Raw genomic sequence first — 26,949 nt, forward strand, 5'->3', positions numbered from 1 at the left:
ATGTGCACTTGTTTTGAAGAATGTGTATCTTGCTGCTGTTGTGTGGAGGGTTCCATACATGTCTGTCAGGTCTAGTTGCTTTATAGTGCTATTCAGGTCTTATATTTTCTTGGCCGATTTTCTGTGTAGGTGTTTTCTCCATTATTGGAAGCGAGGTATTAAAGTCTCCAACTTGTCTTTCTTTCTTGGATCCTGTCAGTTTTTCCTTCAAGTATTCTGGACCTCTTTTACAAATGTATATATGTTTGTAATTGTTATATCTTCTTAATGGATTGACCCTTTTGTCATTATAAAATGTCCTTCTCTAGTAACAGTGTTTATTTCAAAATCTGTTTGGGTTATTGTTTACATGGTATATCGTGTTCCATCTTTTTACTTTCTACCTAATTGTATTTTTGCTATAGACAGCATAAAGTTGCCAATCCCTGCCTTCTTATTGTAGATTTTAATCCATTTACATTATCTAATGGTTGATAAGATACAGTTTAGTCTGCCATTTTGCCATTTGTTTTCTAAATGTCTTTTTTGTTCCTCTATTCTGCCATTGTTCCCTTCCTTTGTGGTAAATTGATATTTTCAAGTATACCAATCTAATTCCCTTGTCATTTCTTCCACTGCCTTTTCCTGAGTTGTTTTCTTAGTGGTTTGCCCTGGGGATCACAATTATCATCTTTATAACAACTTAGTTCAGTTTGATTCCAACTTAATTTTAATAGTACACAAAAGCTGTTGCTGTATAGTTCTGTCCTTTCCTTCAGTGCTGGTCTGTCATACAAAGCATGTGCTTATGCATTGTGTGATCATCAATACAGATTTATATTTATTTCTTTTTTTAAAACATTTTTAAAATTTTATTTTAGAGAGCACGAGGAAGAGGGGCAGAGAGGGAGAGAGAGAGAGAGAGAGAGAGAGAGAGAGAGTCCTAAGCAGGCTCCAAGTTCAGTGCAGAGCCCAGTGTGGGGCTCAGTCCCACGACCATGAGATCAGGACCTGAACCGAAATCAAGAGTTGGATGGTCAACTGACTGAGCCACCCAGGAGCCCCTATGTTGACTTTTATATTTACCTGTATGATTATCTTACCCATGTTCCTTATTTCTTCGAGTAGATTTAAGTTACTGTCTAGTGTCTTCATTTTAGCTTAAAGGACTGTCTTTGGTATTTCTTGTGAGACAGGCCTGCTAGCAATGAGTTCTCTATTTTTATTTGAAAATATCTTAATTTTTCCTTCAGTTTTGGATAATTTTGTAAAGACTTAGAAATTCTCGGTTGACACGTTTTTGTTTTGTATTTTTTCTTTCAGCACTTTGAATATGTCATCCTACTGCCTTATGGCCTCTGTGGATTCTGATAAGAAATTAGCTGTTCCTCTTTTTAAGGATCCCCGGTACATGATGAGTCACTTCTCTGTGCTTTCAGGTTTCTTCTTTTGTCCTTGTCTTTCAACAGTTTGAATATGTGTGGCTAGGTATAGATCTCTTTGAGTTTTTTCTGATTGGAACTGTTGAGTTTCTAGGATATGTGTTTCTTCTAGGGTTCGTGTTTCTCATCAAATTTGAGAAGCTTTTGGCCATTATTTCTTCAAATATCCTTTTGTCCTTTTCTTTCCTTGCCTTCTGGGACTCCTGTTATACATATGTTGGCACACTTACTAGTGTCCCACCAGTCTCTGAAGCTCTGTTCATATTTACTCATTGATTTTTCTTTGTTTCTCAACTGGAGAATCTCAATTGACTTATCTTTAAGTTGACTGATTCTTTCTTCCACCTGCTCAAATCTGCTGCTTAACCCCTCTGAACTTTATTTTAGTTATTGTACTTCCAATTCCAGAACTTCTATGTTTGGTTCTTTTTTATAGTTTCTATTTTTTCAGTGATATTCTGTAGTTAGTGAGGTATCATTCTCTTACTTCCCTTTACTTCTTTAGATGTGGTGTCCTTTAGTTCTTTGAATATATTCAAAATAACTAGAGTCTTTGTTTAGTACAATGTTTGAGCTTCCTCAGGGACAGTTTCTATTAGGTACCCTTTTTCCTGTATATGAGCCAGACTTAGTCTTTGTGTATGCCTTATAATTTTTGTTGAAAACTGGACATATTAAAGAATGTGGCTGCTCTGGAAACCAGATATTCCTCCCAGGGCTTGTTATGTTGCTGTTGTCTATTTAGTGACATTTCTGAACTAATTTTTTTTCTGCGTGTGAAATATAATTGAACTACTTCTTTAAAGTCCTTATTCTTGTTTGCTAGGCCCACTAAAGTCTGCATCATTAGCTAAGTAGTCAACTCATGATTAGACAGAGACTTAAATACCTAAGGGTTCAGTGTACATGTTGGAGTGTGTCTTTAGTGTTCAAGCAGGTTACAACTACACATTAGCCTTTATTTCCTGCTTACATGGAGCCTCCAGGTTAGCCAGAGGTGGGAGCTAAGGGCCTTCTCAGATCCTTCCTGGACTTGCCTACAGTTTGTGCATGATGACCTTCTAGATTCTTAGGAATATGTCAAGCTTTTCAACCACTGCCCCCACTCCCACTCCATGGACATTTTGTTCTTCAGCTTCTCCTTTTCAGTTTTTTGGTTAGCCTGTTGTTTCCTCAGCTGTTATCTACTGCCTTAGGCAGCTGCCATGTTAAATAATTGCCTCAGATTGTTTTCAGGACACTCTTCTGGAGAAAAAGCTGTTCACACTGGGTGAGCTCCATATAAGGTTAAATAAAGACAGATTTGCAAGTGGGGTCTTCCACTGAAATAATGGCAGCTTTCCTGGGGATGGGGCTGTAGAAAAATCTCCAACCGCTAGACTCTATTTTTCAAAGTGATTATTTCATAGTGATTGCTGTTTTCTAGGCTTCTGTGGAGCTGGGGAGGGAAACATAGGAATAAGGCAAATAAAAATGTCATGAATCCTGCTTTTCTTATGAAAATTCAGCTGCTTCTCTTGAATAAAATGTTCCCTGATTGCTGAGGCCTTTGGTTAGTTTCCAGAATTCTGAAAAAGTTTATTCTGGTCATTTGGCCAGTATTCTTGTTGCTTTTATGGAGGAAAAGATTTTTGGAAGTCCTTACTCTGGCGTTTTTACAGACATCACTTTGATAAAAAGAAGTTAACACACAGCTGAATATCAGAAATTGAAAAAGATTTTCATATGACATAGGTTAATTTTTTCCTAAGTATCATTCCCTGCTTGCTCTTTGTCAGCTCAGCCTCACTGCTTTCTAGTGGAAGGAGCTTCTGTTATCAGTTTGGTTTGTGTTCTTTTAAGCTGTATTCTGTTAATTTCATTTCTAATGTATGTATGGATCTGTGTATATGATTTATTTTATGGGGAGTTTCTGAATATAACAGTTAACAGTGAGTGTGTTTGATTTGAAACTTGCTTTTTTTTTTTTCTTAACTATGGGTCTGGGAGATACTTGTACTACATAATTGGAGATCTGTGTTTTCCATACCAGGAAATACCATAGGTTCCTTAAACTGTTCCATAATTCATGGGCTTTTAGTTAGTTTGTAATAGTCAAGAGAACTAGAAACAGTACTATAACTAATCTTTTTTATATGTTTCTTTATGTATGACTATTTCTCTATGATGGCTGTCTGAAAGTAGAATTGCTCTCTTGTAGAGTATGTGCATTAAAATTTAAGAATGTTTTTAAGTTGTCTTCTAAAAAGCTTAAACCTGTTTACATTTCTAGCAATGGTATGTGAGAATAACTCTTTTACCACACCCTCACTGATACTAGAGATGATCAATCTTAAATACTTATGACAGTCTGGGCAAAATGGTATCTTACTTATTTTTTAAAAATTTACATTGAAATTACATTTTGTTGGATAGATAGCACCATTGCAACCTCAGTAAGCAATAATTTTTAATTCTTTTCTCCTTTGTAGGGAATGGCGTTTACATTACAAGAACGACAAATGCTTGGTCTCCAAGGACTTCTACCTCCCAAAATAGAGACACAAGATATTCAAGCTTTACGATTTCATAAAAACGTGAAAAAATTGAATAGCCCTTTGGAAAAGTAAGAGTTGATTAGATGTTTCATTGTTTTTTTTTTTTAAAGGAGATAATTGTTTTAAGTTTATTTTATTATGAGAGAAAGCACAAGCAGGGGAGGGGCAGAAAGCCAGGAGAGAGCGAGAATCCCAAGCAGGTTCCACACTATCAGTGCTGAGCCTGATGTGGGGCTCAAACCCACGAACTGTGAGATCATGACCTGAGCCAAAGTCAGATGCTTAACTGACTGAGCCACCCAGGTGCCTGAGATGTTTGGTTTTTTTTATTGATGTCCTGATCAGAAAAATTGGGAGCATTATGGTTATTATTGCATATGGAATATATGTAGTCTCAAGATGAAGTTTGCATTTTAGTCAGTTAACTATTATTTTTATAATGATTATGTTTCCTTTATTTCATTGAATGTTTGTGTTTGCTATTGTAAAATTTAGCAGAAATCTATTTTTAAGCTTAAAATCACAGAGCATTTCAGACTTGAATGGAATGTTAGAAACAAAAGCTATTATCTGACTTGTATCCTTTCTATCCAACATCTTTTATTAATCATCTACTTTGTGTTTGCCACTGTACTGGCCACTGAGAGTGTAAAGTAGGTAAAAGGTAGGTGACCATATAATATATCATCCAATCCAGAGGAGTGAAAAAGAGGAGTAACTGAAACTGTCCCAGGAAAACTAGAATGTATTGTCACCCCAGTAATACACAGCCCTGCCTTCTAGGAGCTCATCAATAGATATTATACTGTGATGGTCATTGTACTCTATACTACTGTGTGCAGGACAGTGAGAAAAACGTACATGCAGAGAACATTCTGAAAGCACAAAATAGGGACTCCTAGCCGGATTTGGGGAATCCATTAAAGTTTCCTGGAAGAAGTGATTCCTGAGCTGTGTTTTAAATAGTATATTACACGTGGCAGGCAAAATGAGAAAGAAAGGCAAAATATTATGGGTAGAGGGATCAGTCTGAATGCAGAATTAAAAATATCTTCTGGGTTTGTTAAATACAGGATATTATTGTTTGGTGACTGGTGAGAGTGGTTTCTCACCAGTAAGTAAAGCAGGACTCGGGGTTAAGGAGGTATATTTCAAGCTAGAAGGAAGTTGAAGGTGCTCATGCTGTGAGGAGTGAGCCCAGAAGAAAGGGTAACTGATAGAACAAGATCCCAGAGAACTGGAAGGGACATAGAGTCAAGTGCAAAGATGGAGAGGATGGGGCTGAGTGCAGAGGTAGAAGGCATAAGGTCGAGGACAGAGGTGGAGGCTGACCTTGCACAAGAAAAGTACAGAGGTAGAGGGAATAGGGTCAAGTACAAAGCGAGAACAGTGCGTTGAGTGCAGAGGTAGAGGGTGTAGGGTCGAGGGCAGAGGTAGAGGCTGGCCTTGGACAAGAAAAAAGAACAGGTCATTTTCTGGGGCAAGAGCAAAGATAAATACAGGTACAATATGGATAAGCTATGCAGGTGGTAGGGCAGAGGTTGTGAGATCTCATCCTGCCTTGTTGACCTTGATTTTCGCTATGATGTCGAATATGGAGGTTGTGGCTAAGATTTAAAAGGGCCAAGGTTGAATAGAATTGGTGAGGAAAGAGATATATGTTTAGAATAGCCATTTAGCCAAAGAGTGTAGCTGAACAAGGACATATTAAAGGGATGGGAAAGCCCTGAAGACTTAGTGGCTTAATCTTGTTTGTATTGATGTCATTCTGCCCAGCAGTGTTATTTTTACATGGAAAAGGTGAAATGTAGCTTAATTCAGGTTTGGGGTTTGCTGGGCTGGCAAAGATACTACATTAATTTATTCAGCTAGTATTCATTCAGGGCTGTTATGTGTCAGGCATTGTTTTAAGCTCTAGAACTACAGGAATGAGAAATTCCACCCTTTCCTTCAGGGAGTCCATGGCTGGAAAAGACAGACACTGTGGAAGGGGAGTGCAGTGATAAAGGTACAGGGGTGTTCCAAAATGGTGAAGATTTGTTCAGAGTGAGAGGCTTGATCATGGGATCCAGAGTGGGGAAAGAAGAGGAGCCAGGGAGGAGCTAATAGAGCGGGAGAAAACAGAGGGATCCAGGAGCCAGAGATCTCTCAAAGAACTGGGAAGTAGGGGCAACGGATAGCTAGCCACAGGGGAGAGGGTTGCCTTAGTGGTAATCAGAATTTCTGAGCTGTAGTAGTCCTAGGTGAGGACAAGATCCAGCATGGAGCACTCAGAGGAGGGACCAAACTTAGATGGAGGTGAAAGTGAATCACAAGTGCCTGATAGGTCTCTGCTGTCTGTTTCACAGAGCTACTCAGTCTTGTCTGTTTTCTCCCCTGGACTGAGGAGCAATCTCCGTCCCTTTAACTTCTACCTATTGGTATTATTTCTGCCTGTGGTAGCTGCATAGAAAATACTATTTCTCTTCTAAATAGAATCACTTCTCCCTGATTATTCACCAAATATTTGCACACCAGTTATATTCCACTTACTTTGCTAGTTACTGGAGATACAGAGGTATATAAAGCAATAGTCCCTAACTCATGATACCATCCAGGCTGGAGGGAAGACAGAGTCAGGAAGTAGAGTGAGAGTTGCAGAGGAGGGAGTAGGGTATTAAGGGATCTGAAAAGAGGAAAATCTGTGTCTGTGTGGTGGGGGAGGGGAACGGGCACCAAGGGAGAGTGTGCCACCTGAGCTGCATTCGGGGAGAGTAAGTAGGGACTTTGCATGCATAGGGGATGTTCAGAAGTTGCGTTGTATGTAGCAACACCAAAGTAAGACATGGGTGTATTTGAGAAACTGAAGTAAGTTCAGTATGAACATGTGGCTGGAAAGTAGGCGCAGGTGTTGCTAACTAGTTTAGAAGCATTAGCCTATTTAATGGGTGTTTGGAAAGCATTCAAAGAGAATAGAAATAATAAGAGTTATTTTTTTTTTTAAGAGAAGACTAGATTGGAGCAGGGGAGCAAAACCGTGTGTATACAGACCAGTTAAGAAAGTTCTTGAGGTAGCCCAGGTGAGAAATGATGCTAGCTTGGATGGGGTGAGGGTGGAGAGGGGGAAATAGATATATTTGAAAATTATTTAGTAGGTGGACTCTGGAGGGCTGTTGCTTTATTAGACTAGGGTAAGGTAGAGTGAGAGAGGGAGAAATCAAGAATGGGATCTTGGATTCCATTTGGTCAGGTGATAACAGGAAGAGGAACAAGTTTGAGTAAAAAGTAATGCGTCTGTTTTACACATATTTAATTCAGGGTGACCACTGTTTTTTTTAATAATAAAAGCATCTATGACTTAATGTTTTTAAGTTTATTTTTTATAGTAATCTCTACACCCAACATGGGGCTCAAATTCATGACCCCAAGATCAAGAGTTGCATGCTCTTCTGACTGAGCGAGATGCCCCATCGCTGGTTTTTTTTTTTTTCAGGCCAACATTTTCCAGTTTTTAAACTTTATTCTTGAAAAGCCACTGTTTATATGTGTATATGAGTTGACCATTGCCTTTATGCTACCTCTATGCTTTATATAGACCTGATAATGCCATTAAGCCTATTGGATTATAACTCCACAAGGACAGAGGTCACTTTTTACATCCTGGGAGTCCAAAATAGTGCCTGGCACATAGTACTTAGTAAATATTTGAATGAATGCCACTTTATTTTGCTTCCGTATTTACATGTTAGTCACTTTGAACATTAGTTCCATAAGGATAGTCTTTGCATTTCTAGTTCCTGGTATAGAGCCTGACTCTCAGTAAGGGTTCAGTAGATGTTAGCTGTTGTTTCTGCTGTTCTCCTCCTCCTCTTCTCCTTTGTCATCATCAGCATCTATAATTTAAGTGCATTTTTACTTTTGTTAATCTTTGTCCTGGGTGTTCAACAGTGATAATTCAGGGTTTTGTTTTCTGGCAGGGAAGGGAGTCCTCAGTTTTTGATGTTTGCATATGACTTTCAAAGGCCAGAACTCTAAGTATAAATGCTGACTGATGTAGACCTTATTTACTGTGCTTAATTTCAGATACATCTACATAATGGGAATACAGGAAAGAAATGAAAAATTGTTTTATAGAATTTTGCAAGATGATATCGAAAGTCTGATGCCAATTGTATACACACCAACAGTCGGTCTTGCCTGCTCCCAATATGGACACATCTTTAGAAGACCTAAGTAAGGCTTATTTTTATAACTATATTTGCAAAGATTATTGTATAGGGAAAATTGCACCCCCAACCCCTCTTACATTTCTCTTTTATATATGCAGTCTTAGGTCAACCACCTTCCCACCTCACAAAAGCTTAATTTGGACAAAAAGGGATTAATAAAAATCCAGCATGTTGATATCTTTTGTTTTTGTAGAAATAGCAACATTCATTTCTAACCTTCTGTAACTTATTTTGGTTGTTAGAACTGTGCATTTCTGTACCAAAAAAGGGGGATGTAATCTTAATTTTCGTGGCAGATTCTCCAGAATTATCATGAATATCATTTTGATGATCTGCCCAAATTAAGAGATTCTTTCTCTCTCTCTCTTTTTTTTTTTTTTTAATTTGTGTTGTTTGTTTTTTCTTTTAGAATTTGTACGAATTTTAATTTCAAATAGTTGTGACACCTCAGCTATTTTAAGTAGAAAGAGTACTGGAATGGGCATCTACTTAAGTCTTTCAATAAGTCACTTTCTCCTTCTGAATCTGTTTTCATATGAAATAGGGATCCTAGCACCTCTCAGAGAGCAGCTGAGAAGGTCAGATGAGGAACTGATGGGACAATTCTTTACAAATTTTTGATTAATTTGTGTTTTCTTGTCATGTTCCTCTAACCTGTCCTTTTCTTCAGTCCTCACACCTTTCCCATGTCCTGCTTACACGTTGATACAAATGTACAAATTCAGACAGTGCAGGATAGCATTGACCTTCACTCTCCCCTCATCTAGCCTGGTGGCGTTCAGACCTTAATGTGCATACAGAACACCTGTGGGACTTAAAATGTTGATCCATGCCAACCTTCCTCTCCTTCCCGTTCCCAAGATTCTGCTGACAAAGAGAAAGGTCTGAAGGTCTGGATTTTAATGACCGTGGTTGGCGATGGTGCTGCAGGTATTCCCTGGAAGACCCTTGGAGAACAAACACATTGTCTTGTTCTGTCCTATGTGCTGCCATCAGTTAATGAGTCTTAAGCATTTCTTTTTTTTCTTTTTCTTTTTACATTTATTATTTTTGAGAGACCGAGAGAGACAGAGCACTAGTCAGGGAGGGACAGAGAGAGAGGGAGACACAGAATCCGAAGCAGGCTCCAGGCTCTGAGCCGTCAGCACAGAGCCCAACGCGGGGCTCAAACTCACAAACCGTGAGATCATGACCCGAGCTGAAGTCAGATGCTTAACTGACTGAGCCATCCAGGCGCCCCAAGTCTTAAGCATTTCTTATGTTAACCCAGCTGTTCAGCTCTTTTACATTTCTTTTTCATTTAGAATAGTGTTTCTCAATCCAGATTAAAGGATTAAGATAAAGTTAAAAAATACTGATGCCTAGGCCCCACCTAGAGATTCTGATTCATTCAATCTGGAGTTGGGCCTCTGTGTAGGTATTTCATAAAAGCTCTTGCTGTGGTTCTGATGTGTACCCAGCACTCAGAATGGACTCGAAGCATAAAGAGCATGGTTTTTGGGTGAGGACAGGTACTGTGTGTCCATTATGCAGTATAGTGCTGCAGGGGTGTTTTTTTGTTTTTTGTTTTTGCATTGAAGATCATCAGTAAATCTTGGTTGTTTAACTGACCTAAACTCCAGGCCAGTTAAATCAGGATCTCTGGAGGTGGGACCCCTGGCATTTTTTTAAAAAGTTCATCAGACAACTCTGTTAAGCAGCTGTAGTTGAGAAACTGTTTAAACTGATTTGAGATGGGATAATAATGCCAAAGCTGAGATAGGTACCAATGAGAAAGTTAAGTGTAAGAACCAGTTTGAAGGCACTGGGGACCTGTTGACCCTCACATCTGCCTGACTCATTTTCTACAACCTATGTTTCTCCCCCATCCCCTTCTCCCTACCTCTCTTCCTTTTTAAAAATCTGGATTATTTATCTCAATTGGATAACAATACGCTGAGTGTTTAAAATAACTTCACTTTTTCCTAATGCTTCAAGGACATCCTCTTTTGTGTGAAGTTATTTACTGTAGTTTTCTTCTCTCCCTTCCTGCTGCTTCATATTTCAAATTTTCAGTTTTAGTGAGTTTGAATCAGAGTGTATGTAGCTTTATTATGCTCTCCTGCATTAGTGGTTTATTTTTGTACTGCCTTTTACTGGAGGTGTCTGGAGTTTATTTGAATATGAGATGTGGAAACATTCCTTCTTGGGTAACACCATCACATCGTATAATAATCATCTTTGTTGCAGCTACTGTGTGAGCAATGCAATTATAGTTTGAAATAGTTGAAAATATTTGAAAATAATCCAGTGTGATTTAGCAAAATCTGCTTGGAAATGATACTGTGTCTTGATGTTTTATTACAATATCTAAATATTCCAATTATGAACAAAAACTTAGTAGAAAGCAAAAAACTGTTGTGAAATGCAAAGGTGTTTTTGTTCTGTTGCAGGGGATTATTTATTTCAATCTCAGACAGAGGTCATGTTAGATCAATTGTGGATAACTGGCCAGAAAATCATGTTAAGGTACTAATAGCACAACCTTCCTCTTCACAATGTATTTTCTTTCTTTGTAAGTTATCTGAATTTCCAAGAACAGTTTTCATTGTTGCTCTGATTTACTTTGCATTTACATACATGCAGATTTAGTGCCCTGAGGAGATCAGGATAGTAATACTTACAAAATGGGTGACCAGTACGGAGTTTACCCTGGGAAAGAAATTGGAACTAGTTCACACTGTGAACCTGTCACTACCACTGGTGTTTCTTGCCTTCTTTTTATTCCTTTTCTGTTTCAATTAATGTTATTGCCGGTAGAGAAAATACATTAAATGCCATAAAAAACTTTCATTTTGGTGGGTGGTGAGAGGATTTATTACACCTGTTTTCTTCTAAATCCCAGGTAGATTTAGATCCGTAGCAAATATAAAACTCTTTGAGTTTCAATTGTAATAGATATAAATTTTCATCAGTCTGGCTGTCTTTCATAAAACAAAATCTGATGACTTATTAAGATCTTTTGGTAGGCTTTAGTGCTTATTATAGGCAGTAACCTTACTTGCCTTTATAACATGTCTTCCTCACCAAAATAATCTTTAATGAATAATTATTAGTTGTAGTAATCTAGAAAAAATTTGGTCAGATAATTACTCACAGTATCATCTTAAAACTTGGTAGGTATATTTTGTATTCTGGATCTCCCCTCAGCCCCCCACACACTGTTGCTAAGGTTTTTCTTGTTTGGCCTACGTTATTATGTGGGAGTAGCATGTTGTTCATTTCTAAACTTGATTTTCTCTTCTGGTTAATCTCTGTCCGAAGTTTGCCTGCCTGTCCCTGGTTTAGTCTTTGTGAAGATATATAAGTTGACTCTCCAGTCAGAAGCATTCTGTTCCTAAACCAAAGACAGAGGAAAATCAGACCTAGTTCATTCTCATTTTTATACCTAGATTCTAAAGTCCTACAGTTTTAAGTATGCTTGGTTGGTTTATGTTGGAAGTTAATCAAGAAACAATTTTGTTTTTAAAAGAGTGAAAATATACGAAGAGACTCTTTTTTTCAAATGCTTTAGTACCCCATTTTTGGCAACTTTTAATTTATATGTATTTTTTGTAATTAAGGCCGTTGTGGTGACTGATGGAGAGAGAATTCTGGGTCTTGGAGATCTGGGTGTGTATGGAATGGGGATCCCAGTAGGAAAACTCTGTTTGTATACAGCTTGTGCTGGAATACGGCCTGATAGATGCCTGCCTGTGTGTATTGATGTAGGAACTGATAATCCAGTGAGTAAAACAATTTTTCCCCTTTGATCTTTCTCTCATATTTAAAAAACAAAAGTTTTATTATATTCTTCTTTTGAAGATAATATAAGATGGGAAAATGTTGTGATTAAAGCTAGTCTGTCTTGAACTGTGCTTTTGATATTTATACAGATAACAGTAAATTAAGCCTATTAAGAGATTCTTGAAGAAAATGTAATGAATTTTTAAAAATTACGATAGTAATTTTTTTATTTTGCAATTTTTGCTTTATAGAGTATGTTTAAACTGGTGATGTAACAAAATGATTTTATGTTTACATTTGGTCTATTTTGTAGGCACTCTTAAAAGATCCGTTTTACATGGGCTTATATCAGAAAAGAGATCGATCACAGCGCTATGATGACCTGATTGATGAGTTTATGAAAGCCATTACTGACAGGTATTTTTTAAAAGGTTGAGTAAATGGAAGAATCTTTAATTAATAAAAGAAAGGAACCACAGTTTTCTTTTCCTTTATCTCTTTTGAAGATGGGTACAAGGAGATTAAATATTTGAGAATTTGGGTTCTGTTCTGTCTGCTTAGATTCTGATGCTGGTGACACCCTTTATACTCTGCCTTGCTTTCCTGAGTTATTGGACCTGCTGTAGGAAGTCTGTATTCCCTGCTTCTGCCAGACCCTCCTGTCCAGTTCTCCCACCCCTTGGCCTCCGGGCTCACTTGCATCGTTCCTGGGACTCTCGTGCAGCTTTTGTGTTTTAAACTTGCTGATCTGGGGTGCGGGTGGCTCAGCCAGTTGAGCATCAGACTTCAGCTCAGGTCATGATCTCGTGGTTGACAAGTTTGAGCCCTGGGTCGGGCTCTGTGCTGACAACTCAGAACCTGGAGCCTGCTTCAGATTCTGTGTCTCCCTCTCTCTCTGCCCCAACCCTGCTCATTCTCTCTCTCAAAAATAAATAAACGTTAAAAAATTTTTAAAAATTATTTGCTGATAATTGGGGCTCCTGGGTGGCTCAGTCCGTTAAGCACTTGACTTCAGCGCAAGTCATGATCTCATGGTTCATGAGTTCGGGCCCAGCATCTGGCTCTCTGCTGTCAGACCTTCTGTCTGCCTCTCTCTCTGCCCCTCCCCTACTTGCGCTCTCTCTCTCCCTCTCTTTCCCTCTCAAATAAATAAACATTAAAAAAAGAGTAATAAATTTGCTGACCATTGCTCCTCCTGTCTCTCCACCTCTGCAGCATCTGACCAGGTTTTCTACTGCTTCATCTTTGAAATTCTCTCTTCTCTCAATTACTGAAAGGCTTTCCTAACTTGGTCTTTCTCTCACCTCTTTCTGTCTTTTGTCATCTGTACTGGTTCTTCTTGCTCTCTTCTATTAAGTGGGGATACATTCATAGTTCTTTTCTCTTTGAGTCATGTAAGCCATGACCTTCAGGCATGTGACTCCTGAACTTACCTCTAGTCCCACCTCTCTCTGAGGCCTGCATTTCTAACATCCCATCTAGACATTTTGTTGCTACTTCATATTTGTGTCCAAAACCACTCCTTCCCCTAGCAAGCTGCCTGTCTTCTCTTTAGCCAGCTTCTATTAATGGCAGCAACGTTTACCCTCTGGCCAAAACTTAGCTTTTGCTCTTATCTTTGACTCTTCCCTCCTTCTCCATCAGCCCTCTATAGTGTCTGTCAGTCCTCAGACCCAGGTGGTACTACCATGTAAATGCCTCAGAGATACGTCTCCTCTTTTCCATTGCCACAGCCTTTCTGCACATCCTCATCTTTCTCCGGGAGGCTTCTAAGCCTTCCTTCAGTTTCTCTCCTCTTCATTTCATCTCCACCTTATCTCTCTGCTACTCTTTTATTATTTTTTTTTTAATTTTTTTTTTTTTAATTTTTGAGAGAGAGAAAGACAGAGTACAAGGAGGGGAGGGGCAGAGAGAGAGGGAGACACAGAATCTGAAGCAGGCTCCAGGCTCCGAGCTGTCAGCATAGGGCCCAACGTGGGACTCGAACCCACCAGCCTGGAGATCATAACCTGAGCCGAAGTTGGCCGCTTAACTGACTGAGCCACCCAGGCTCCCTCTGCTAATCTTTTAAAAATGTGCACTTCATCATGTCATTCTTTTGCTTGAAATCTCTCAGTAGTTTCCTGTTGTTTGGGGGTAAAGTTCAAACTCTTTATGATACTAGCCCTGCCCTACCTTTTAAATTGCTAGTACATAGAAGATACTAAAAATTAATGCCTTTCCCTAGTCAAAGTTGACATACCTAAAACTAAACGTTTCATCTTCCCGGAAATTGCCACCTCCTCCCCGTCTCCTCACTTCCCTACCTTGGACAATAAATAGTACCTTCGTAGTCATCCAGATTGCTTTGGCATTTTAATGGCGTTTCCCTGACTTCCCAGGTGGCCCTTATCAAGTTCATTTTGCTCATTCTAATGTCTTAAAATTGTCCCTTTAACTTCCCGTGGTTTTTCCTTCAGATTCTCTTGTCCTTATACCATAGTAGCCTCCTGGCTGCTTCCTGCTTCTCCACACACCAGTGTGTGTTACACGTCACTGGCAGGTCTGTCCTTCCTAACGGGTCTTCCCTTCCCTGCAGCCTTCAGTGATTTTACCTTGGATCCACAACAAAGTCCCATTCTCTGATTGTGCATTTAGGATTCTCCCTTATCTGGCCCCAGCCTACCTTAACCAACTTCTCCTTATTCTTTCATATAAACCCTGAAATATATAGCCTGATTGTTGACAATTCAGGTTCACCAAAACGCACCTTGTTTTTCTTCCTGCTTCTTTACTTTTTGTTCTTTCAGGGCCCAAATGAAGTCTCCTCGCCTCTTCAAGCCTTCCCTTACCCCACCTCACCAAGATGATTGATGTCTTTTTTTTTGAATGCCAGTGAACTCGTACAGAAATTATTTTTTAATTTCTTATTTAATATAAACTCTTCCTTAATATACTCTCCTGTGTTGCTGTTTAACTGCTAGTACAGTGAGAATATACATGTCAAATAATTACTTTATGAGACTCAGAGGTAAAATCCCTTTCTTTTTAGGAAGTTATTTCATGCTTGTATGTGCTTGGTAACACTTGGATATAGTTTATGCCAGTGACTATCCCATAGGTCCACCTCATAAATTTTTCTGAATGAGTAGTAGATTTCTACATTTCGACTCCAGTTTTTCACAGGCTCTCTGAAATTTGCCAGTTGCCCATTTAAGGGATACATTATTTTTAAATGGGATGATAAAGAATATTAGAAAAGCTATCTAATGGTGGTATTTTCAACACAGCCATTATGGGTTTCGCTGTTTTTAGATATGGACAGAACACACTTATTCAGTTTGAAGACTTTGGAAATCATAATGCATTCAGATTCTTGAGAAAATATCGAGAGAAGTATTGCACCTTCAATGATGATATTCAAGGTAAAGCAAAAAAGAAAACCTTAGGTTTTTGACCCCCTACTTTCTTTAAAGGTTTTTAACATGCCCCTTTTTTATTCTAAGAAATCTTTCTTTTCCACACAGGGACGGCTGCAGTAGCTTTAGCAGGTCTTCTCGCAGCACAAAAAGTTATTGGGAAGTCGTTCTCAGAACACAAAATCTTATTTCTTGGAGCAGGAGAGGTAAGTTTTTGTAAGCTTTTAGAGTTTAAAATCAACATCATCCTTTAGAATTGGCAAATGGGGCATAATGAACTTTTCATTTTGTTGAGATCTTGTGTGAATTGAAGATCTCTATTATAAAGTAGATCATTTAAAATATGATTAGAGAGGGGCGCCTGGGTGGCGCAGTCGGTTAAGCGTCCGACTTCAGCCAGGTCACCATCTCGCGGTCCGGGAGTTCGAGCCCCGCGTCGGGCTCTGGGCTGATGGCTCAGAGCCTGGAGCCTGTTTCCGATTCTGTGTCTCCCTCTCTCTCTGCCCCTCCCCGGTTCATACTCTGTCTCTCTCTGTCCCAAAAATAAATAAACGTTGAAAAAAAAATTAAAAAAAAAATAATAAAATATGATTAGAGAGAATATTATAGCAAATCTACTTTTGTGTGGTTTATTAGAGAAGAATAAAACAAATATTCCTCATAACACATAATCCTCATATATAAAGTAACTCAAGCATTGTGCCTTACCCTCATCTTTAATTTTAAAATTTATATTTTGTTGGACAGGCTGCTCTTGGAATTGCAAATCTCATCGTTATGGCCATGGTAGAAAATGGCCTCTCAGAAGAAGAGGCACAAAAGAAAATTTGGATGGTTGACAAGTTTGGTTTATTATTTAAGGTAAGGCAATTAAATCTTGGAGAAGCAAAAGAATGTTGTTACAATGGTGTTTTTAGTTTGATTTTTAAAATATTACCAATTCTTAAAATACTGTATTGCACTGAACTGTCCAGATTGTACCAGTTGGGGACCTTCCAGTATATTCTCAACAGAAATCCTCCCATGTTTTTTTGTTTTTAAGTTTATTTATTTTGAGAGAGGGAAAGAGAGTGCATGCTCGTGAGTAGGGGGAGTACAGAGAGAGAGAGAGGGAGAGGGAGAGAATCCCAAGCAGGCTCTACACTGTCAGCATGGAGCCCAACGTGGGGCTTGATCCCAGGAACTGTGAGATTGTGACCTAAGCTGAAATCAAGATTTGGATGTTTGACTGAGCCACCCAGGTGCCTCCAGTCTACTTTTTGTCTTTTATAAAGACTCTTGCTTTTTATTTAAATCATAATCTCCATGTTGGCATGGACATTTTCTTTCTTGCTTTGTTCTCTGAGTCTTAAGAAAGCAAGTAGCCATACAAATAAGATTGTACTTGACCTTTCTAAAACTAGGCTTTATATGGGAACTCAGAAGTTTCTAATTAAATTGTTAGCAGGACATCTGACATTTGAGCAGAAATTCTTTAACCATTTGGAGATCATAATCCCTTGTAGCAGTCTAACATGTCCACGGACGTTTTCTTGAAGCCCGTTCATGGATAATAAGAAGCTTCTATCCCAGATTAATTTAGTATCCTTTGGACCTGCCTGCCTTCCTAACATTGATTGCCATTTTTAGTAGCTTAAGAAATGCCTTGTATCTTATACTGTGTAACACATTATAATGTAGGTAAACTGTTTCATAGTTGAACCTTTGTGTCCAGTACACAATGCTGTCCAGTACACAACACAGTACATTGTGTCCAGTACACAATGCTATTGTATTTTTGTTATATATAATGACATACCTCAGTTACTTGAAATACATATCTTTGGAGCAAGTTTATTTCCGTGTGCTTTGTTTCAGTTCTGAAATCTTGCCTACTTAATTAGTGCTCACAACTATCGTATGAAATCTTGCCTTCTTGGGGCGCCTGGGTGGCGCAGTCGGTTAAGCGTCCGACTTCAGCCAGGTCACGATCTCGCGGTCCGTGAGTTCGAGCCCCGCGTCCGGCTCTGGGCTGATGGCTCGGAGCCTGGAGCCTGTTTCCGATTCTGTGTCTCCCTCTCTCTCTGCCCCTCCCCCGTTCATGCTCTGTCTCTCTCTGTCCCAAAAATAAATAAACGTTGAAAAAAAAAATTAAAAAAAAAAAAATCTTGCCTTCTTAATTAGTGCTCACAACTATTCGTACAAAAAATAAAATGAAGAAGTGTATGAATGAAAAGTTTTGAGTGCTTAAATTATACATAATTTTAAATAGTAGGTTAAAATGCAGCAGACATTGTGGTAAGACTCTACAGGTATTATGTCATTTAATCTTCTGAAAAATTCTGTGAAATTTTACAGATGAGGAAACTGCGGTTTGAAAGGGCAGGTGACTTTTCCAAGGTCATCAATTTAAGTTGTGTGTAAGAGTCACATCCGAGCAGCCTGTGAGGCCTGTGCTCTTAACCATTGGACTGTGCTGCCTCCCAAGTGAGCTATAGCCACCGTATTTGCTTACATGTCAAATACAAGGATTATAAACCTTGTGCTTTTAGAAAGCTGTTGGCAGAATACATATTTTTACTGGTACCCAGTTTGATGCTTCTTTTTGTGGTGTTGGTTTTCACAGATGTTTTGTGATTCTCTTTAATAAACAAGTCAGCTCAAGAATGAATATGGTATTGGTTAGCACCAGTGAGAATCCCTCTGTATCCACAAGTTCAAAGTCTATTTTTCTTTTAGGGTGTGTGGATAGCTTGACCTATGTGTAAAACTCATAGGTGTCCAGTCTCTCTTGGTGACCCAAACACTGCCCTCCTTATTGAGACTTTGAGAGTTTCCTGTTGAACCCCCATAGTGGAGAGCGAGCACAGGAGGCCACTGTTCTGAAAACCTGGATCTGTTGAGGCTAGATGTCAGTCCTTTAATTAACTTCCCAGCCAACCGATGGCGGTGTGTTGCTTTTCCCAAACCTTGCTAGTTCTTCTCTGGGGCTATTCTGGAATTCTGATGCAAAGTTTCACCTCTGCGTCAGGGTCTTCTCTTTTGCCAAAATAAGGGTATGGATTTCTCAGCCTGGTTGGTTTTTGCATTCTATGTGTTTTTGCCTGCTTTCAATACTGAGAAATTCTTCATTGTTCTGGTTTGTCAGTGGTACCTCTGGTGGCCTTGTAATACTACTAAGGATTTCATTGTTCTAGTTTTTGGCCTGGGATTCGTGGAGGAAAGCATGTTCTTAATTCAGCCGTCCTGAGCCAGAATTCCCTGTTCCTCTTGCTTCAGAACTCTTGTCAGTACAACTAGTCCATGATGTCTAGATTCCTAAAAGCTCTGAAACCCCAAAGTTTTTTCTGAAATTGGTAACAGATCTGACTGACTTGAACTTACCTGGTAGCAAAACCAGAGAGGGTATTGGTAGTACTGTTCATAAGTGTTGTTCACTTTGGGGTGTCCACGGTGGGAAGATTTGTAATATTTGCTATATTACCATAATACGTTTCTAAAATGTGAAAAATTCTGAATTCCAAAATGCATCTAACCTGGATAGGGTATTATAAGCCTTTGTGCCATATTGGATTTAGAAGCACTTAACAAAGTAAATGAGTTTTTGAGAGGGACTAGGAAGTTTTTGATTATGACAAGATTGGATTTATGTTTTATATGTGGGTTTTGTGGACACTGCAAAGATAGAATTGCAAGATAGAGGTTGAAGAGGAAAGTAAATGAGAATGAAAAGACATTCGTATTATAGAAACAATATGTGACTCATAATGATGTCTTTTCGATTAATTCTCGGTAAGCATTTACTAAAAAATACTGTATTTTTCCCAAAAATTCAGGGACGAAAAGCTAAAATCGAGAGTCATCAGGAGCCCTTTGCTCACTCAGCCCCAGAGCATATACCTGATACTTTTGAAGATGCAGTAAACATACTCAAGCCTTCAGCTATAATTGGTAAGTGGAGTTGTTGACAAATCATTGTATCACTTAACTCTATGTTGCTGGTCATAACTATCACGCAAGAGCACTAAAAATGAAATGACCCATTTTATTTAGCTTTCAGCATATAATGTTTTTTTTCTGTGGTAGCCTTTTGGTCATAGTGTGTAAAGTTCAGTTAACAGATGTTGCTTGTACTTTTAAGTGCTCGAAGCTGTGCGATTTATCATGCTTTGCTTTTAGAGTTGGTGTGACTGACCGCTGCACTCAAAACCTGAAAAAAGACCAAGGTCACCTGACAGACTGAACCAAGAAAGTCCTATGCAGAGTCAAAGCTTTGCATTGGCAACAAAGCAGAAAGCTTTGGTATGTTTTGAAAGTCAGGCATTGCATAGCTGACATCCGACTATGCCAGAATGGCACTGAGTTCATAGCAGACAATGTAAAAGTCTTTTTTTTTTTTTTAAGTTTATTTATTTATTTTGAGAGAGAGGCAGAGAGAAAAAACACGAGGGGTTGGGGCAGAGAGAGAGAGAGATTGACAGTATCCCAAGCAGGCTCCACGCCATCTGTGCAGAGCCTGACTTGGGGCTCAAACTCATGAACTGTGAGATCGTGGCCTGAGCCAAGATCAAGAGTGGGATGCTTAACTGACTGAACCACCCAGGTGCCCCGAAAATGTAAAAGTTTTTAAAAGAGGAGCAATTTCATTTCGTTTACAGCTGTAATATTTGAATCTATAATTTTTAAATAATTTTATCACTTTCTTGAAGAGGCCCTGTAGAATTTTAAATAGTAAACCAGTCACAAACAGTAAGTTTCTATGGCCATTAGCTTCTTCATTGATTAGAACTCATAATTGTTTTAGAGCAAGAGGACATCTTGACGATCATCCAACTTCTCTCAAAACCCTATATGGAAACCTAAGAATCTGTCCATTCAGTCTATCTCTGGAGGGTCAAGAAAACAAAAATTTTAAAGGTTTAATTATTTTAGAACTCACGGACTCCTAAAAATATGTTCACACACCTCCACATGGAGAAACACTGAATATAAATTCCTATTGTACATAGGAAAAACAAGCACAGAGATGTTAAACAACCTGCCCAAGATTTGTGAATATTTCATATATCCAGGAGTGACAGAGCAGGTGCTAAAACTTTGGTCTCCAGATCAGTATTTCTCTTTATTACATATCAGTTTATAAAACAGAATTGAAAATTAATTATTTTGACTATTGAAGTCTCTTTACTGGATGAACTGGAAGAGTACTCAGCTGAGGCACTGCTTGGTCATCCCCAGCGTCCTGTCATGGGCCGGGTCCTCCTCTTAACAGTGCGTACTTGTTGGCACCTGTTACAGGTTTTCTCATTTTCTCTTTACTTGTTTTTTTTCTCAATTATAAGCAGCGTTATACTCATTTTTATATCCCAGAGGCCTAATACAGTATAGGAGCTTAATAAAAAGGCCATTAAATTCCATCAAGAAAATAGATTGCTTTAGTCAAGATGATTTGGTATCCCTTCTGGATTTCTGGTATTTTGTAATGAATACCGGAGTTTGAAAGTTTAACATTTGAGATGCAAGTTTTTATCTTTTTAAAATTCATTTGTAACTGCGGTAAAATACACATAATGTAAAATTTGCCATCATAACGATTTTTAAACGTACAGTTGGATATGTTAGGTGCATTCACGTTGCTGTGCAGCCAGGCTCCAGAACTCCGCGTCTTGCAAAACTGAAACTCCATACCCATTAAACAAATACTTGCCCCCGGCCCCTGGCAATCACCGTTCTACTTTTTGTTTTGATGAATTTGACTACTCTAGGTACCTCATGTAAGTGGAATCCTACAGCGTTTGTCCTTTTGTGACTGGCTTATTTTACTTAGCATAATGTCCTCAGGGTTCCTCCATGTTGTAGCAAGTTTTATCTTCTTAATTAGAGTTGGAGGTACTCTCATACTCTTATTTCCTGCAATTCACTATTTTTGGGGCAAACTGAGTATTTCAGTGAAAGCTTTTAGAATTTTATTGTTGTTTTCAGATTCAAGATTTTGTTCCCATGGCATTTTCTCAGCTATACAAAATCTGTCTTTGTGATGGGAGTTTACCTGTGCTTTTGTCGTATTAAACCTATTGTAGAAATGATGTTGATAAGAATTGTTTTATTTTAACTATAATGAAATTGCTTCCCCCCCCCCCCCCCTTTATATGTCATAGGAGTTGCAGGAGCTGGCCGGCTTTTCACCCCTGATGTAATCAAAGCCATGGCTGATATCAACGAAAGGCCTGTAATATTTGCATTGAGCAATCCTACAGCAAAGGCTGAATGCACAGCTGAAGAAGCATATACACTTACAGAGGTACTGATGACAACTACATGAATTGGTCTGGTCTGTTATTTTCCCTCTAGTAGCCTGTTAGTTATACATTCTTGTATAATTCTTTTCATGGTTACTCTAGAGATTCCAGTATGCACCCATGAATTGTCAAATTCTTATATTATTGCTTGTTTGAATTCTTGAAAGCAGTTACCTTATATTTCCATTTTAATACCCTCATGTCTTGTGGGTCTTGTGTGTTTTATTTATTATTATTTTTTAATGTTTATTTATTTATTTTGAGAGAGAGGGAGTAAGAGAATCCCAAGCAGGTGCAGAGCCCAACTGAATGCAGAGCCTGTTGCAGGGCTCAATCTCAAAATGGCGAGTACACAACCTGAGCGGATATTAAGAGTCAGATGCTTAATGAACTGAGCCATTCAGGGGCCCCATTGTTGTGCATTTTAACTCTATGTTTTAAACCCCAAAAGACATTATGATTCTAAACACAAAATATTCATTTCGATACATTTTGATATCTTCTGTTGCCATTTTGTCCTTCCTGTATGTGTGTGCTTTTATCTTGGATCATTTTCCTTCTACCAGAAGAACTTTCCTTGAGTGTGGGTCTGATGAATTCTCTTGATAATTGCTTTATTTTGCCTTCATTTTGAAGGATATTTTCACTGTGCATAGAAGTAAAAGTTGACAGGGACTTTATTTTAGCACTTTGAAGATATTATTCTCTTGTTTTCTGATTTGTTTTCCTTTTGATATACCATTTTGTCTTGGGTTTTACCACATTGGGCATGGGTGTGTTTTTCTTTGTATTTATTCCGCCTGGGACTATGAGCTCTTTATCTTGATGCTGCCCTCTCTTGTGGTCTCTTGGCAGTATCTCTGATTTGGCTGCCTTCTCTCTCTCTTCTTGTGGGACTCCAGTTGTGTGATTGTCAGACCTTTTCACCATATCTCTTATATCTACTACATTAGTTTATATATACACCATCCTGTCTGCATACTGTGTTTTAATCTGGTGATTTTCTTTGACTTTATCTTCCAGTTGGCATATTCTTTTTTTAGCTATGCTAATCTGCAGTTAGATTCTTAATTTTATTGTATTTTTCTTTGTAGAATTTCTGTTTGATTATTTTTCTAATTATTTAGTGACACAGACGTACAAAGGTGTATTATAGAAATAGTCAATTCATAAATAAATTCTGCTTTCCTGCCCTCATGTTTCATAAAACAATTCTTTTTACCCTCTTCAAACGCATCTTCACTGTCAGTGTTTGTCTTTATGAGGGCCATTGTTCTCAGTCATCTGACAGCTGTCGGGAACACATTTTTACTTTCATCCAAATTGTTTAAGATTTAGTTCTTTTGAATTCTTTAACACTGCCACAGGGTTATATTCCCAGTTACAAGTATCTGCTCATATGATCCAAAGGGTCAAATTCTTGAGTGTTAAATCTGAGGATCCACTATACTTCAAAGAATAATCATTACACCATTGGTATAACGGTATAATACACACTTTTAGATCTGGAGAAAAGAAGACAATAGCGTTGTCTAAACGCTTCTTATTCTGCCCAGTGTTCAGGTGCCATGTCAGTTTGTCCATCCTACTGTGTGGAGATAGTTTAGCTTTCTATAAATCTCCTTTTCTTTAATCCAAGTAGCTAATTAAACATGATCTACTTTAGTCATACCTCAAGTATTCCAAGTTGTTTGTTTTGTTTTGTTTTGTTTTGTTTTGCCAAGGAGGAGTGGGGCAGGTAAGATTTGGCACAGGGAAATGATATTTAAAGGATTTACAAATTCACTTTCAGGTGCTCTTCAATTTCATGGGCATCTAATTCTCTCTTAGAAATAGTGAATATTCAGGGTGCTTGGGTGGCCCAGTCAGTTGAGCGTCTGATGTTGGCTCAGGTCATGATCTCACGGTTTGTGGGTTTGAGCCCTGCGTCAGAGTGCTGACAGCTCAGAGCCTGGAGCCTGCTTCAGATTCTGTGTCTCCCTTTCGCTCCCTGCCCCTTCTCCTCCCCACCCCCTCAAAAATAAACAAACATTTAAAAAAATTTTTTAAAGAAATATTGAGTATGCTGGTAACATTGTATACCATTGTTGAGCATAGTACTAGAAGTGACACAACAAATTTGGAGATTTATTTTTCTTCAACAAGGCAACATGCCATATTTTTCTGGGGTAATAGTGTGGGTATACCATACACCTTTGTGTGAACTGAATATTCGGGCATTATAGCAGAATGGAAAGACCATGGGCTTTAGAGTTATAAAAAAAAAAAAGTCTGGATTCAAATGTAACTGCTGCAGTTGTGATGCATGACTTTTTACAAAGCACTTGGACATCTAAGCCATAGTTTTATGAGATTTTTTTTTTATATATCAGTAAGATGGAGATGATAATCCCAGAAGGTTTCTTACACAGGCTATACTGAGTTAACTCATAGAAAGCACCTGGAACAGAGCCAAAAAACAGCAGATGGACAGTCAGTGGTCACAATTTAATTTTTGATGTGTTCCACTTCATTCACAGGTGTTTACAGCAATCTTTATTATTCAGGATAGCATTTGTTGGCCCATCTACATTTTAAAAGGAAAAAGAAGTGTCAGGATTTTTAGTTTATTAATGGGCAGTTTTCAACTTTATTTGAATGTGTGTGATGCATGAAACCTCATTCTAGGGGTGCCTGGGTGGCTCAGTCGGTTGGTGTCTGACTCTCAATTTTGTCTCAGGTCATGATCCCAGAGTCATGGGATCAAACCCCAATGTCGAGACTGCTTCAGATTCCCTCTCTCCCTCTGCCCTCTCCCCTACTTGTGCTCTTTCTCTCTCTGCCTCTCTCTAACATTAAAAAAAAAAAAACCACACATCATTCTAATAAGAATTTTTTAAATATTTATTTATTTATTTATTTTGAGAGAGAGAGAGAGAGAGAGAGAGCGCGCGCGAGCAAGCAGGAGGAGGGGCAGAGAGAAAGGGAAAGAGACAATCCCAAGCAGCCTCTGCACTGTCATCACAGACCCCTATACGGGGCGCGATCCCGTGAACTATGAGATCATGACCTGAACCAAAATCAAGAGTCAGACGCTTAACCAGCTGAGCCACCCAGGCACCCATCTAATAAGAATTTTAGTGGAAGTATTATGTTATATAATAAATTATGTCTGTTCACAAAGAATATATTGGTCTGTTTTAGTACAGGATTTAACTTTGTTTTGATTCACCTCAATATTTTAGTCCAAATGAAGTTACAAATTTAAGTTGTTTCATTTCTTAACAGGGAAGGTGTTTGTTTGCCAGTGGCAGTCCATTTGAGCCAGTGAAACTCAATGACGGGCAAGTATTTACACCAGGCCAAGGAAACAATGTATATATTTTTCCAGGTAAATGCCACCGTTATTTATGTTAAAGATCAATAGTTAATTACATTAACTAGTTCTCCAAATTCCTTAGAATTTAAGAATAAAATGAACGATAGTGTTTACAGAATTTTGGTATGTTTGTACAGGTAAACTCAAGGAATTCAGCAAATCCAACTTGCTTTATTTACCCTATAAATGTATTCATATTGTTCATTACATTTGTTTTTATTACAGAAATCATGTACTACATGGTATATAAAAATGCAGAAGGAACAGAATGTTTTAAAATTATTTAAGCCTCTTTGTCTCCCTTTGGTACCTCCTTTTTTTTTTTTAAGTTTTTATCTAAATTGCACTTAACATGCAGTGTAATACTAGTTTCAGGTGTGCAATATAGTGATTGAACACTTCCATACAACACTGGGTACCCATCATGACATGTGCCCTCCCTAATCCCCATCACCTATTTAACCCATCCCTCTACTCACCTCCCTTCTGGTAACCATCAGTTTGTTCTCTATGGTTAAGAGTCTGTTTCTTGGTTTGCCTCTATCTCTCTCTTTTTTCCCCTTTGCTCATTTGTTTTGTTTCTTGAATTCCACAGATGAGTGAAATCATATGGTGTTTGTCTTTCTCTAACTGACTTATTTTGCTTAGCATAATTCTAGTTCCATCCATGTTGTTGGCAAATGGCAAGATTTCATTTCTTTTTTATGGCTGAGTAATATTCCTGTGTGTGTGTGTGTGTGTGTGTGTGTGTGTGTGTGTGTGTGTGTGTTTCACATCATCTTTATCCATTCATCAGTCAATAGGCAACTTATGGAATAGGAGAAGATATTTGCAAATGACATATCTGATAAAGGGTTAGAATCCAAAATATGTAAAGAATGTATAAAACCCAACACCCAAAAAACAACCCAATTTAAAAATGGACATGAATAGATACTTTTCAAAAGAAGATGGCCAATAGATACATGAAAAGATGCTCAACATCACTGATCATCAGGAAAAGACAAGTCAAAACCACAATGAGATATCACCTCACACCTGTCAGAATGGCTAAAATCAACAACACAAGAAACAATAGATGTTGGTGAGAATATGGAGAAAAGGGAACCCCATTGCACTATTGGTAGGAATGCAAACTGGTAGAGCCACTCTGGAAAGCACTGTGGAGGTTCCTCAAAAAGTAGAAAATCAAACTACCCTACGGTCCAGCAATTGTACTACTAGTATTTACCCAAAGAATGCAAAAATACTAATTCAAAGGGATTCGTGCACCCCGGTGTTTATAACAGCATTGTCAACAACAGCCAAATTATGGAAAGAGCCCATGTGTTCTCTTGGTGCCTCGTTATCATACTTCTCAGCTATAACCATTGTCAGTGGTTTGCTTTGAGTTTTTCTGATGGTTACCATCGTCACTGATACACTTCTCTTCCCTTATCTTGATTCCAGCTATAGACAGTATGTATGAACTTCCCAACTGTAAAATATAGTAGTGTCCACATACCTCCTAATACCTTGCTGCTTCTCTATACCTCTGAATTTGTATTACTATTTTTAGTTTTTAGAGTAGTTACCTTTATTTTTATAGAACATATTTAAAGACCTTTTGATAACAACTTAAGACTTTTTTTTTTTTAATTTTTTAATGTTTATCTTAGAGAGAGAGAGATAGGAGTGTGGGTGGGAGAGGGGCAGAGAGAGAAGGAGACAGAGAATCTGAAGCAGGCTCCAGGCTCTGAGCTGTCAGCACAGAGCCTGACGTAGGGCTTGAACTCAAGAATCACTAGATCATGACCTGAGTCAAAGTCGGACATTTAACTTTAACTGACAGCCACCCAGCCACCCCAAGACCGTTTTTATTAGTTTGCCACAGTTGAAAAATCTGGTACTTAGCTTTCTTATCTGTTCTTATTCCATCTCTCAATTTTGGTCAGTTAGTATTTCTACACTGTAGAGAGGGTTTTTGGACATTTACATTATGTTC

At 38.4% G+C, this 26,949-nt stretch overlaps 1 protein-coding gene across 2 annotated transcripts in view; it reads left to right on the top strand.

Moving 5' to 3' along the window:
* The window catches only part of ME2 (malic enzyme 2), a 54,052-nt gene that overhangs the window by 13,550 nt on the left and 13,553 nt on the right, over window positions 1-26,949 (top strand). For both annotated transcript variants that reach the window (XM_047828159.1, XM_047828160.1), the window contains 11 exons: window positions 3,893-4,026; window positions 8,021-8,170; window positions 10,599-10,674; window positions 11,769-11,930; window positions 12,245-12,348; window positions 15,226-15,335; window positions 15,438-15,535; window positions 16,077-16,190; window positions 19,145-19,259; window positions 21,467-21,609; window positions 24,875-24,977. In XM_047828159.1, coding sequence (XP_047684115.1) covers window positions 3,893-4,026; window positions 8,021-8,170; window positions 10,599-10,674; window positions 11,769-11,930; window positions 12,245-12,348; window positions 15,226-15,335; window positions 15,438-15,535; window positions 16,077-16,190; window positions 19,145-19,259; window positions 21,467-21,609; window positions 24,875-24,977 — 1,309 coding nt within the window. The remainder of the gene's footprint in view (window positions 1-3,892; window positions 4,027-8,020; window positions 8,171-10,598; window positions 10,675-11,768; window positions 11,931-12,244; window positions 12,349-15,225; window positions 15,336-15,437; window positions 15,536-16,076; window positions 16,191-19,144; window positions 19,260-21,466; window positions 21,610-24,874; window positions 24,978-26,949) is intronic.

This window comes from Prionailurus viverrinus, chromosome D3, assembly GCF_022837055.1.
Source record: "Prionailurus viverrinus isolate Anna chromosome D3, UM_Priviv_1.0, whole genome shotgun sequence".
NCBI lineage: Eukaryota > Metazoa > Chordata > Mammalia > Carnivora > Felidae > Prionailurus > Prionailurus viverrinus.